The sequence below is a fragment of the Cyanistes caeruleus genome, chromosome 1 (assembly GCF_971803275.1).
Source record: "Cyanistes caeruleus chromosome 1, bCyaCae1.hap1.1, whole genome shotgun sequence".
NCBI classification, from domain to species: domain Eukaryota; kingdom Metazoa; phylum Chordata; class Aves; order Passeriformes; family Paridae; genus Cyanistes; species Cyanistes caeruleus.
Genome location: NC_141701.1, coordinates 60185315 through 60197452, shown reverse-complemented (window position 1 = coordinate 60197452; position 12138 = coordinate 60185315). Strand labels below are relative to the sequence as shown.

The 12138-nt window shown below is 43.7% G+C and overlaps 1 protein-coding gene and 1 long non-coding RNA gene across 3 annotated transcripts in view; one reads left to right on the top strand and one right to left on the bottom strand.

Annotated features, from left to right (window-relative positions):
- The window catches only part of SCGN (secretagogin, EF-hand calcium binding protein), a 62949-nt gene extending 55039 nt beyond the window's left edge, over window positions 1-7910 (bottom strand). For both annotated transcript variants that reach the window (XM_086894978.1, XM_086894967.1), the window contains exons 1-2: window positions 7676-7910; window positions 7034-7104 (exon numbers count right to left, since the gene is read on the bottom strand). In XM_086894978.1, the coding sequence (XP_086751104.1) occupies window positions 7034-7104; window positions 7676-7748 (144 nt within the window). In that variant the 5' untranslated portion in view covers window positions 7749-7910. The remainder of the gene's footprint in view (window positions 1-7033; window positions 7105-7675) is intronic.
- Window positions 7911-7928: 18 nt separating this feature from the next.
- LOC147655533 (uncharacterized) lies at window positions 7929-9577 on the top strand. The gene is made up of 2 exons (XR_015288550.1): window positions 7929-8096; window positions 8230-9577. It is a non-coding gene; the product is annotated as an uncharacterized LOC147655533 (long non-coding RNA).
- The last annotated feature ends 2561 nt before the right edge of the window (window positions 9578-12138 follow it).

Here is a 12138-nt window from a genome sequence, read left to right as displayed (position 1 = left end):
CACCATTTAATCTGATTGCTACCAACACCCTGACCAACAGGGCGTCAGGTTATATTCTGACTGTGTCAGTGGTTTTTTGTACTACTGCATTTCTATTTTAATTTTCCTGGTAAAGAACTGTTATTCCTATTCCCATATCTTTGCCTGAGAGCCCCTTGATTTCCAAATTATAATAATTCGGAGAGGGGTTGTGTTTACATATTTCTATTTCAAGAGAAGTTTCTGCCTTCCTTAAGAGACACCTGTCTTTTTAAACAAAGACAGGTGCTCAGCATATAGAGCTGGGGGAAGAAGGGGAAAAGAAAGATGTTTGGAAAGTGGTGTTTGTCTACTGAAGTCAGCATGATGGAACTTTGCTTTCCTGGACATGGCTGAACAGCTGCCTGCCCATGGCAAGCCATGGTGAATGAATTCTTTGTTTTGCCTTGGCTTGTGCCCTTGAGTTTTGTTTTAGCTATTAAAACATCTTTATCTCAACCCATCAGTTTTCTCACTTTACTTTTCTGATTCCTTTCCCATTTCACTGGGGAGTGAGTGAGTGAGTGAGTGAGTGAGTGAGTGAGTGAGTGGCTTTGTGGGGCTGCCTGCTGGGTTAAACCATGATATAACAAATAGCAGCATAGAAAAATGTGCTTCTTGTCTCATCAGATGGAACAGGAGGAAATGGCTTTGCAGCAAGTAAACATCTTCAGCTGAGCACATCTTTCTTTATCAGAAAATGCTGTCTTGATTATGCTGCCTATCTCAAGCAACAGATCCTTAACAAGTTTCAGAGGTTTGCAAAGCTTTCCCTTTTGTGAGGGCTTAAGTGAATACTGTTGCATCCTTTCCAGTCACTCTGTACAGAGAAGCCTTTCTTGTAATTCCTTATTTTCCCTGGTGTATGCACCTCCCTGAGATTGTGGATGATGTATGGTTTCCAAGGGCTGCTTCATGTTCTCACTGCAGCCAGGAAAGAAATCTTTACTACTTAACATGAGCAGAAAGCCATGTCATTTTTATTCTCATAAAAGAACACAGTTTAAAATATTGCCATGACTTTGTTCATGTATTTTTCATGGTTAACAAGTACATTTATTACTACAGAGGCTCTTCCACAGAGTTTTATGGAAAAAAAGTTTCTGTGCTTCAAGTTGCCATAACAAATTAATTTTCTGCTTCCTGGTTTCTCCTTTCCATGTCGTCTCTTGTCTTCCCTTTTGTGAAAACCCTTTAGAAGTATTTGTAGCATCACAAAGGTAATCTGGTTTTTAATAGTGTTTGTAATCACAGAAAGGGCACGGTCACGTTTTTTTTAAAATTTCTACAGCATTTAATTTCTTTGTCATGGCTCATTATGATTGTTTGGAAACCTGGCTGTAATCTGTCTTCTTTGTTAATCCATTCCTTTTATATTGTTGCACTCTTTGCCTCATGCTGACTAATTAAATTTTTGCTCCTTAAGGGATTCATGTGCTTGCCAGAATTTTGCCTTGATGAAAATAAAGCTATGAGTCACTTGGTTTTGGGGCAAAAATTGAATGTATGGAGCACTGTGGAGCCTTTCCAACTTGATGAAATGGGATGTCTCAATTTCTGCTCATCAAAAAAAAATCCTGTAATAAACAGATTTATTTTTCCTTCTTGACATGATTTTAGAAGCAAGCTGCGATATAAGGGGTATAAAAAAAGATGAAACTCCATTTAATTGACTGTTACACTCTGTTTCTTGAAGAAAACCTAGAGAATTTTCTAAAAATGCTGGCTTGAACACGTGTCTTCTAGAGTTTCAGCCAAATATGATAGAAAGGCCAAGGGTCCCACAGATATCAAGTTCCTACAAGATCTATGGAAATAAATTGTGCCTGCCAAGAAGGAGAGTTGGAAAACAAAGTCAACAGCTATTATTGTGCCAAAAGCTACACAGTACAGATATGAGGCCAGCAAAGACCAGATGAGAGACATCAGTAATGTACACTTTGACTTTAGAAGAAGAACCTTTCATTTTTGGGCCAGACACTTCTTCATTGTAAAAATTAATCTCATGAAAGACTTTGTTACCCCCATGTAGTTGTAGGCTGGATTGTCTGCATTATTGTGGGATATCACCCTACATCTCCAGGGCCAATTTCTCCTTTGGGCCAATCTTGCTCATTTAACTTCAGTGCTATCACTTGAGAATTTGGCCCTGAATTTTGGTTAGGATTTTCAATTAGGAATTACTGTAGTCCTGCATGTGGCAATAGATGAGCACTTACCCTGTCATCCTGCATCGCCTTTTTTGGTTCCTTTTTTATCTCTCATCAACACAAAAATGGGAAAGCTTTTTTCCCATAGCACTCACCAGCATCCAATAAAGGCTACTGCAGCCTTTCCTGTGCCATCATGGTTTTGTGGTTAGGTTTTGGATAGATTCTTTGTTCTGTCCTCTCTGCTACACTGAAAGTAGTTTGACATGCATTTGGGTGATTAAAACATATCGTGTAATTTTTACCATGGATATGTTGAGTTTGCATTAAGAAATACCTTGAGGCACTTCCATGCCTTAATGTCGAGGAACGGGACTGGGAGCTGGCTAGGGTAATCAAGGCTGATGAAAGCCACACCTAAAAAAAATCATTCTCTTTGGCATTAATCAGAATGATAGACTGGTTTGGGTTGAAAGGAACCTCAAAGATCATCCAGTCCAAATATCTTCCGCCAGACCAGGTTGCTCAAAGCCCCATCCAACCTGAACACTCCCAGGGATGGGGCATCCACAGCTTCTCTGGGAAACCTGTTCCAGGGCCTCTCCACCCTGACAGGAAAGAATTCTTTCCTAGTATTTAAGGAGTCAGGATTACCCAGGGGTTAGAATTCTGAAATATTCTGGATCTGGATGCAAAGTGATTGCTTTCTGCTAGGGGTCTTCTTGCTGTTCACCTGCTGGTTACCATTGACCTTAGTTCTTTTGGGGTGGTAAACACAGGGGAAATCTGCCTTGGATGGCTTTGAGGCTGGCTGATATTTTGGCCATTAAACTTTGTTTGACTAGCTGTTGCATTCCTGACCATGCTAAATTATACACATTATTTAGACAGACAATGCAGTGTGCAAGGCAAGGATGAAATTCAAGAGTAGCTGGAGGGTGCTTCTATTCTTTGGAAGTAAAAAGCAAAGACAAATCCTTAATGGCTGCTCAGAGTGAGCTCCAGAGGATTAATTTTGTCCCCTTCCAGTCATAATTATCCATGTGGGTTTCAGGCAGGAGGGATTTAAAAAGGCTAATACCTGTCTTGTCTGATAAAATTTGTACTTCAACAATTGTTGTGGTCTCCTACGCAGTTAGGTGAAGGCAACTGTTCTTTATCTAAAAGTTGTCTATCTAATTTGAGTATAATTTAAGCAAAGTGAAATACCTTTCTGAGAAAACCCAACAATGTGCATTTTTCTCCATATCTGCCCAGACATCATTGGTTTTATGGAAACTTTCAGTAATCCAATCCCAAAACTTATAGCCATTCTTCTATAAAATTCTTATCTAATTATTATGAGAATATATACAGAGCTTCATTAAAAACACAGAAAAGAGCAAGCAAGGAAGATCCTTAATGATCTTGATACAGAAAGAAAGATGTACAGGAATATAAGACAGAAATGCAGGAGGTATAGTTCCTGTTCTAACAAAATTACTTCGTTGATGCTGAAAGAAAATGTCCTTTCTGCTAGGCTTTCACCTCAGCATAAAAACTTATAGAAAATGCATGGAAAGAGGTGCCATAATGTAGAGGAAAGAGGTTTATGAAAGAGCAGAGGAGAGCCCAGGCAGCTCATAGTAACCATGCAGGAGCGGGTTGGAAGCTGGAGACTCAAGTGGTTAGAGAGAAGTCACTGCAATGATAAAAGAAAGAGGTGGATAATGCCAACAGCTTGAAAATGTAATGCTGGCATGAGGATGAATTTACACACACCTGGAAACTGAAGGGACTTTCTTAGGACTGGAATAGGATAGAATAAGACAGGAGAGGAGAGAATGGAATGGAATAAAATAGTTGGAAGGAACTTACAACAAACATCTAGTCCAACAGTCTGACCACTTTGAGACTGGACAAAAATTTAAGTGTGTTTTTAAGTATATTGTCCAAATGCAATCACCCATTGCTGGAAAAGATGGGACAGAAAGAAGCACCTGGGATTTGGTTGGTTTACTACAGGTCTGCCTTTCTTGAAAAGTTTTCCCTTTCCCCCCACAATTATTGATGGTTCAATAAAAGACAATTAATTGGCCTCCATCATTGGATGCTATTTCAAATTTCTTTCCTTGCTCAGAGTTGTCAGGAAGAGCTGTGTCTCTCATCTTCCCAACAGGCTCATTTTTGCATTGTTTTCCCAGCTGCTCCCATCCCCTGGCATTTAGTGTCAGCTAGGGATGCTGCAGAGTAACTGGGAAGTAAAACAGAGCTGAAGGACCACAGTGGTCATTAAGAAAAATAACAGCTTAGAGAATGCAGGCTGAAAAAATATAATTATAAAGCCATTTTCTATTCAAGCAAAGACAACTTCCAGTGCTGATAACATTATTTATCACTGGTGTAGCACTTCAGGCACAGTCACTAATTAATTCTTGTGACACATCTGTAAGTTTTGCCAGTGTATTGCTGTCTCCCCCTTTTACTGTGCAAGGAAACAAAGACATTAAGAACCCAAAGGAGAAAAGGTCAAGATGAGTGGTACAGCAGAGAGATGCTTAGTCCCAGCTCATCATTTTCATCACAGAGGACACTTTCTGTAGGATGGTAAAACCAATGCAGAGGGGTTCCTTTACCCTTCCTGCCATAAGAACAAGCCTCTACAATATAAATCATGTGGAAAGGAGAAAAATAGCTCAATATTGTTAGAGAAACTCATTGCACAAATGTAGTAAAGACCTTTTTTTAACTTGGTGCTCAAGTGACCCCCATACCCAGGGGAGTGGGCAGAGGACTGCTCTCAGCCTCCCAGGACAAAGCTCCCTTTGGGTTTTCAGCCATAAAGACATCCTGCTCTGCCTGCAACCTGCCATGTAGTTTTATCCCTAATTTTACCAGAGTGGAAATACTGCCAAAAATAGGCAAGAAGATTAGAGAGAAAAAAACAAAAGCACTTGAGAGCCTGTCTGAGAAGTCTGAAAGTTAGAGAGCACTGTCCCCCAGAATTAGCCTATTTCTTCTATTTAATAGGAGTAGAGGGAGTTGGTTCTTTCTCCATTCAATTTGTATTAAATTATTTCTTTTAATGGCAGAACTTAGATAGCAGAAGCAATGGAGATGCTAACTGGATCAGGGTGCTGGGTTAAGCTGGAGCCATCCAAGCAGGGACTTCTCACAAGGAATAAAATTATTACTGATCTCTTAAAGCAGGAAGTTCATTGCTAGAACACCCTCATTTTGCAAGTTCTGTGTGCTGATAAATGACACAATGTAATGGAGTTCACACTGGTATCATCAAGACTACAAAAACTGCTGCAACACCCTGGGATTGCTACACAGCTGGTGTGATGCTGTCCCAGGACCTCATGTGAGGGATGCACAAGGGCAGCTAGAGGCTAGGGTGGGGCTTGAAGTTGCTCTTGACTCACATCCTTAGGAAGCTGCCTTCAGCATGAGATCTCTGGTTAACTCTAGATTTTATCACCATCAGCTCACTCCAGAGAGCCTCACTTGGAGGTCCCACTGCAGCACTGAGCTCTGCAGCCTCATTTTAAGGGTCTCCTTCAACATCTCATTGTTGCCCATGACTGAGTTTGTTTGAGCATGCTTTGTGTTGCTGCTTCAATACCCCAAGACTAGCAGATCCCAATTTCATCTTTTGTTCCTGGGTTCCTGAACTTTCTGATTTCTCTTTTAATCAGCTTTTCTGTGTCCCTGAATATTCTTATTGCTGAATCTTTTTTGATTAATTTGAAGCCTTTTTATGTGCCTTCCTGTTCATCTAACCATCCGTGCTCTGAAAGACATTTCTGCAAAAGCTGCCAATATTTCAATCCAAATTTACTTGCAAATTAAATAAAAATATGCTTGAAATAAATTACTCACAGTTTCTATTTTTTTCAATTGTACCCCTAAAGATCCAACAATACTAATTGGCTTGTAAGTACAGTTCTGATTTTACACTTGATACTTATGAATTTGTGCCCTTTATCAGCTACCTTTTCTGTCTTTGTTAATTACTTTTTGCTTAAAGGAATTGTTTCATCTCTGGTTTTTGGCATGCCCTCTCCTTCCATTTGGAAGAAATTTCCTCCTTTTCCTATCTGGGCACATGCTGTGGAGTGAAAATATTACTCTATCCTTTGTATATTTCTGAGTGCTGGCCTGATTGGCAGGATTTCTGTCACTGATGGTGACAGTCATAGGCAAGGTGTGACCTGGAGCCAAGGAAAGCAGCCCCTGTAAATTGTAGTGCAACTTCTGTTTGTATGGAGATGCAGACAATGAGAGAGGGGAAATGCTGCCAAAACCAGGAAAGGAAACTGGGGAGAAGTCCAGAAACACTGTAGAGCCAGGTCCGGGTCTTAGAAGCAACAGAATTGACTCTCATTTGGCTTTTAGCCATTTGTGGCTATATAGACATAAGCCTTCTTCCTAAGCACCATTTAAAATTAATGACAGTGTATTTGTTAAAAATTGACCTGGGAAAGAAACCTATCATATTAACAAAACTCATCAGCACAGGCTTGAACAAATAAACCACAAACATTGCCCTCCTGCTCAGCCAGCCGGGCTGTGTGCCGGTGCTTTTTCACTTGTTTCTACACAACAACAGTAAATGACTTTCTCTCCATGCTGCCAACCAGCCCCTTCAGCTGGTGCCAGCTGCGATCTCCCCCTGACCAGCAGCTGTTGTGCTGGAAACAACTGCTCAGCTGAGCGCACTTGTTGTACGTGCTTAAATGCCACCCTGTTGCCAAGAGAAAACCTCTTTACCTCGGGATTGCTAAGGAAGTCGGCAATCAGGGAACAACAAACACAACCCATCTCTCAGCACAACTTTTATGCTTGGATCTGATGCCCAACTAACATGGCACAGTACTTACTTCTGGTCCCAGTTTCTCCAGGAGATGATGAAAAAAATCGTCAAGCTCCTTCCCTTCTATGTAACCATTGTCTAAATAAAAAGCAAATGTATTAATGGTCAGGGGCACTGCCCGGGTTCCAGGAACTATGTCATGGGCTGCATGCAGGCAGCTCAAGGGTTCATGGTCAGGATTTCAGCTGGGGGCCCTGCCTGCCCGCTCAGGGGAGCCCCACATCCTATTCAACTTCACCTGTTCCCTTCTGTGTGAGGGCCGGGCACAGCTGTGGTGCTGCCTTCGGGGTTTTCCTTACAGAAAACTTTTCAGAAACAAAAATAAACCCCCAAAGTGGAACCAAAAGAGATGGCAGCATATAAAACGGCGAAATGATGAAAAGGCAAAACTTTTGGGGTGAAAAGGGGGATTTACAGCTATGATATTCATGGTGAGGAGAAAGAGAGGGGCTTGAAAACACCTGCAGGACTTCGCGGGGGTAAAACGCGGACATGTCGGCCCCATGTGCAGCATCCCAGGCTCCCACCCACCCTGACGGGCACCCATCCCGGCGGTCCCCTCTGCCCGGAGAGAGCCCTGCATGGCACCCAGCGGGGCCGGCACCCACGCACCCCTCAGCCGGCTCCCCCCACGCGTGTCCCCACTTGCCGTCGGCGTCGAAGCGCCGCCAGGCCCCGAGGAAGGCGGCGGCGTCCAGGCGCCCGTCGGCTCCGCTCTCCATGGTGCTGCTGCCGGACCAAGCCCTCAGCCTCGCCCTCAGCCTCGCCCTCAGCCTCACTCGGCAGCGCAGCCTCTGCCCCGGCCCCGCCGCCGGGCCCGGCTTTCAGGGCGGCGGCTCCGCCCCGGGGGCGGCCCCACGGGGGTCGCGGGGGGAAGTCTCCCCCTTCCCAGGGCTCGTCCCACCGACCTCCCGGATCCCTCTCGGGTGTGAGTTGCGGCAGGACGGAGCTCAGCCATCGAGGTGGGCTGGAGCGGCCCGACCCCACAGTCCCCGCTTCGGAAGAGCCGTGCGCCGCTTGCAAACAACCTTTAAAGTTCAAACCTCTCCGAACGAAGGCTGAAGTGAAATGTGAGGCTTCAGAGAAGTAGTGGAGTTTCAGGGGAGAAAAAAGGGAGTTTTCTAAAGCTTGTAACTCTCCTGCTCGGTTTATGAAAGCAGAGCAGCAGCAAGGAGAGTTCTCTCACCTTCTCATTCCTCACAGCCATCACCGGAATGAAATGTCAGAGGACGAAGACGGACAGAAACCTGCATCGTCTTCCTCCTGTCATACTAATCAATCGGAGAAACCATAGGGTTAAAAGTCTCTGTGCTGATAGAGCATTATATTCATGATGGCCCTGCTTGGGAGTAGATTTGATTTGAATGTCACCAATGTGACATTCACCTGCAGTGATTTCAGGCACCTGGGACTGAGCTGGTCTCCGTGTGTGCTGCTAGAATCATTACCTCCTTTGGGACCCTTAAAAACAGTTTTTTCTAGATTACCTTTGATTCAATATATACATATTTCTGTTTTATTCACATAATGATTGCTTTAGAGAGGCTCTCAGAAGCAGCAAAAAAGGCCCTTAAAAAGTATTTAATGTCTGCCATGAGAAGGTTCCTATTTGATCTGAGGCGGGAGAAAAAACCCTGAAGAACTGACTTCTTTTTACTCAGGAAATTTCTTTCAGGGAGATCACAACAGAGATCATACAGCAAAGTCCAGCTTTTCCAGTGTGCTAAGAAAAATGAGATACTGTAAAGCGAATGTGTTTGAACAGCAGCATGGGAGCATCTCAGTACAGGGATTCCTTGGACAGCAGCCTGGGATCATCTTTAGACCTCAGAAAAACTATCATCAAGATCTTAATGCAACAGCAAGGCCACAAGCACTCCCTGACCATGCTCAGGTGGGGAACCCCAGCATGGGAGAGGAACTCATTAGGTAATGACATGGCAAAGTCTAAATTTGTAGGGGACACCTGCCCAAGTCCCTTGCAGGCAAGACCAGAGTCACTCCACAGGTTTCTCTATCATCTGTCTTTACCTCATTGCCTAAAGTCCTTGCCTTAGGTTGAGAGCTCCCTCATGGAACCCCTCCTTCTGTCTCTTCTGAAGTGGGATGAAGTCACTTGGCACTGCACTATGGCATGAAGGTCACTTTTTGGCCCCATCTCTCTTCCCAGGACCCAAAGCCTATCTGCCCCAGAAAGGGAACATATTGATTCAGGATTTTTAGGAAAGAGATGTTCATCAGTTTCATGATGAACATAAATATGATCAGTTTCTTCTTTCCAAAGACATGGTTTGCAACCTGTCTTTGGAAACCACCACCATGGCTGATAACCAACAAGGTCCCCTGGTATTACAATTGTGACAACTGGTTTCTTTCTAAAAAATACCTTTAACAAAACTAACTTAAGAGGAAACATTATCTATGTTTTGAAATATTTTACACATGAAAGCACCCTGCCATTTGGCAGGGATGGAGATAGCAAGATTTTATAGGATAGGATGCAAAGCTCAGGACATTGAGAAGAGCTTCTCATAGCTGGTTCTCCCCCATGTTTTCACAGGAGGATGAACAGGCAAGAAGTGACACCTTGTTTAAACTACCTGTATTTATCTAGCATCTCACACAACTCCAGTGAAACCAGGTCCCGTCTGGAGAGAAAAAAAAGGATCCTCAAGCTTAAAGGGCTCTCACAAGAGCAACACGTTACTTGTGCATGAGGATATGTGTCCGTCCATCTGAGCATCCTTGTCATCCCAGGGCACTCTCAGTGCTGGCAGAGTGAGATTTTGATTTCACACAGCAGACTGCGTGAAATGCAAAGTAAAGAGGGAAAAAGGAGCAGAGATGATGGATTCCTCTTCTGTTTGCACCAGCTATGCCTTTCCTCTCCCCACAAAACCCTCTACTGAAATACCTTATAGATACAGGGGCCACCCCATAGATGCACAGCTTAGCTGCTCTGCCTTGCCTCGAGTATTGCACAAAATGGATGTAGGGGTGGAATTGCAAAATTTAGCTCAAAGTGACTGGAACCAAGTAAATCCCAGCCTGCAGAGAGGATGTGGCCATCCTGCTGTATGCCTGAAAAGGGTTCAGCTTCTCCAGTTGCTTTAGGTGACTCAGTAAAGCCTGGATGAGAAGAAAAACAAACTAAACAAAAAACAGCTCAGAACAATTTTCACTTATCCAGCTGGACCTTCTGTGGAACACTGTAAGTTTGAGGAGCATATTGAACTGTGGACCTATTGGCATTAGCATTAAAGCAACACACTGAAGATAGCTGCTGTGTGTCCAGCTCATGTACCAAACTGAGCAAGCACTCTGCCTTGGCTTATTTACTCAGAGGAATAAATGACAGTTAGAGGCAGGCAGTATTTTAAAAGGTAATGAACACTTTTGATTAAGGACTTTGGCTTCAGCTTTGCACTGTGCAGTAAAGTTCAAGGCTGAAGAGCTCAAATCTGTGTTTTGAAAAGCTTAAAAAAAAAAAAGCAAATGTATTCACCCTGTCCAGAGATGCACTTGGCTCTTAAATGAATGTCCTTCAGTAGAACCCTTGAGGCTGGAAACTTTTGCACAACCATTGCCTGATCCTGCTGTGGGTCAAGGAACCCTCCAGCTGAGGACACCAGCAATGCTGTTTTATTTAATTGATATTGATAATAAATTAATAAATGCCAATTATTGTCAAGTAAGCAGCAAAATAAGGAGCTTGTGGCCAAACCCCAGCCTTGGCTAGTTTTGTAGAAAGGTTTAATGAGGCAACTGTAAATGGGAAAACATGGATTAAAGTGCAGATTGCTGATCTGGAAACAAAAATAAGGGGCAGCTGACAAATGTCTCATTCTTTGGGCCAGACTCAAAGTATTGATGTGAAATGAAACATTTGGGTTCCTGTGAATAGACTAGAGAACAAAAAAACAAATGAAATATTTGGATTTGTAGTATGATTTTGCTCCTCGCCTTTACAGAAGAAAATTCCAAATACATGCAGACACAGTTAAATGGAAATAATTTTCCTCATCAAATGGCTTCAGCTTCCCTCAGCTTTGCACTGACCAGAGACACTGAGGAAGCCAACACCAGCCATCAGCATTTCATCCTTCACTGAGAAGGTGTTTCACAGGTGGTTTGGATCCTGCATGGGTCCTGCAGAAAGCCCTAGCCCAGATCCTTGGTGTGCCCCATTTTCCTCAGACCCAGATTTTCATCAGAGCAGCGGGAGGTGGGTGTGCTGGCTGAGCTGCTGTGCACAGCTGGGGCTGCCGAGGGTGGGATGATGTGCTCCTGCCCAGCAAGGGGTCTATGAGCATCCCAGCAAAGGAAAATTCTGTAAAAGCAATGAAAAGCAAACTGAAAGGAAATAGAAAGAGAAATAATATAGTCAGTGAAGACCCTTACCATTCCTACCATTTCTTGGAAATCAAGTCAGAGATGAAGCTGTCTGCTGCAGAAAAGACTCTTCTTTCCAACCTACCCTCAGATGGGTACAAGCTGCTTGTTAGCAGTAGACCCCCACCTTCCAACAAGGATGCCCTTCTCTTGCCCCTCCTTCCATCCCACCCCCTCCCTCTACCCAGAAAATCCCACATTCCTGTGCTGGGCTAGATCCTGAATCCATCTTTCTGGCTCAGGTGGTGCAGGGTGTGTGGGTTCAAGGTGCAAATAAGTGCAATGACAGTTCAGGTCAGGAACTGATGGATGTGGTGTGACACAAAGACTACCTACCATCCCACAGACATTTTCATCCACAGATTCCATTAAGGCCAAGTTTCTCCAACCTTCCCAGCCAGCCCTCCAAGCTGTGAGGCTTCAGTCTTCTTCATTTTGAACCAGCAATGAGATCCCTTGAGTGTTAAGCAGACAACCTCTTTCCACAAGGATTCCACTGAAATGAGGAGTCAGGACTCAGGCCATCAGAATGGATCTGAGATTTCCCAGAAGAAAAGCTGGTATGTCCCCCAGCTACATGCTATTCAATGCTACCCAGGGGCTGCAGTCTCATGACTTTCATTATTTCAGTCTTTGGCTAGAATTTAATGTTGTCCAAATCATCTGGGCTGTACAGCCTCCAGAGCACTCTCCTCTACCCTCTGCTGGGTCTTACCTACC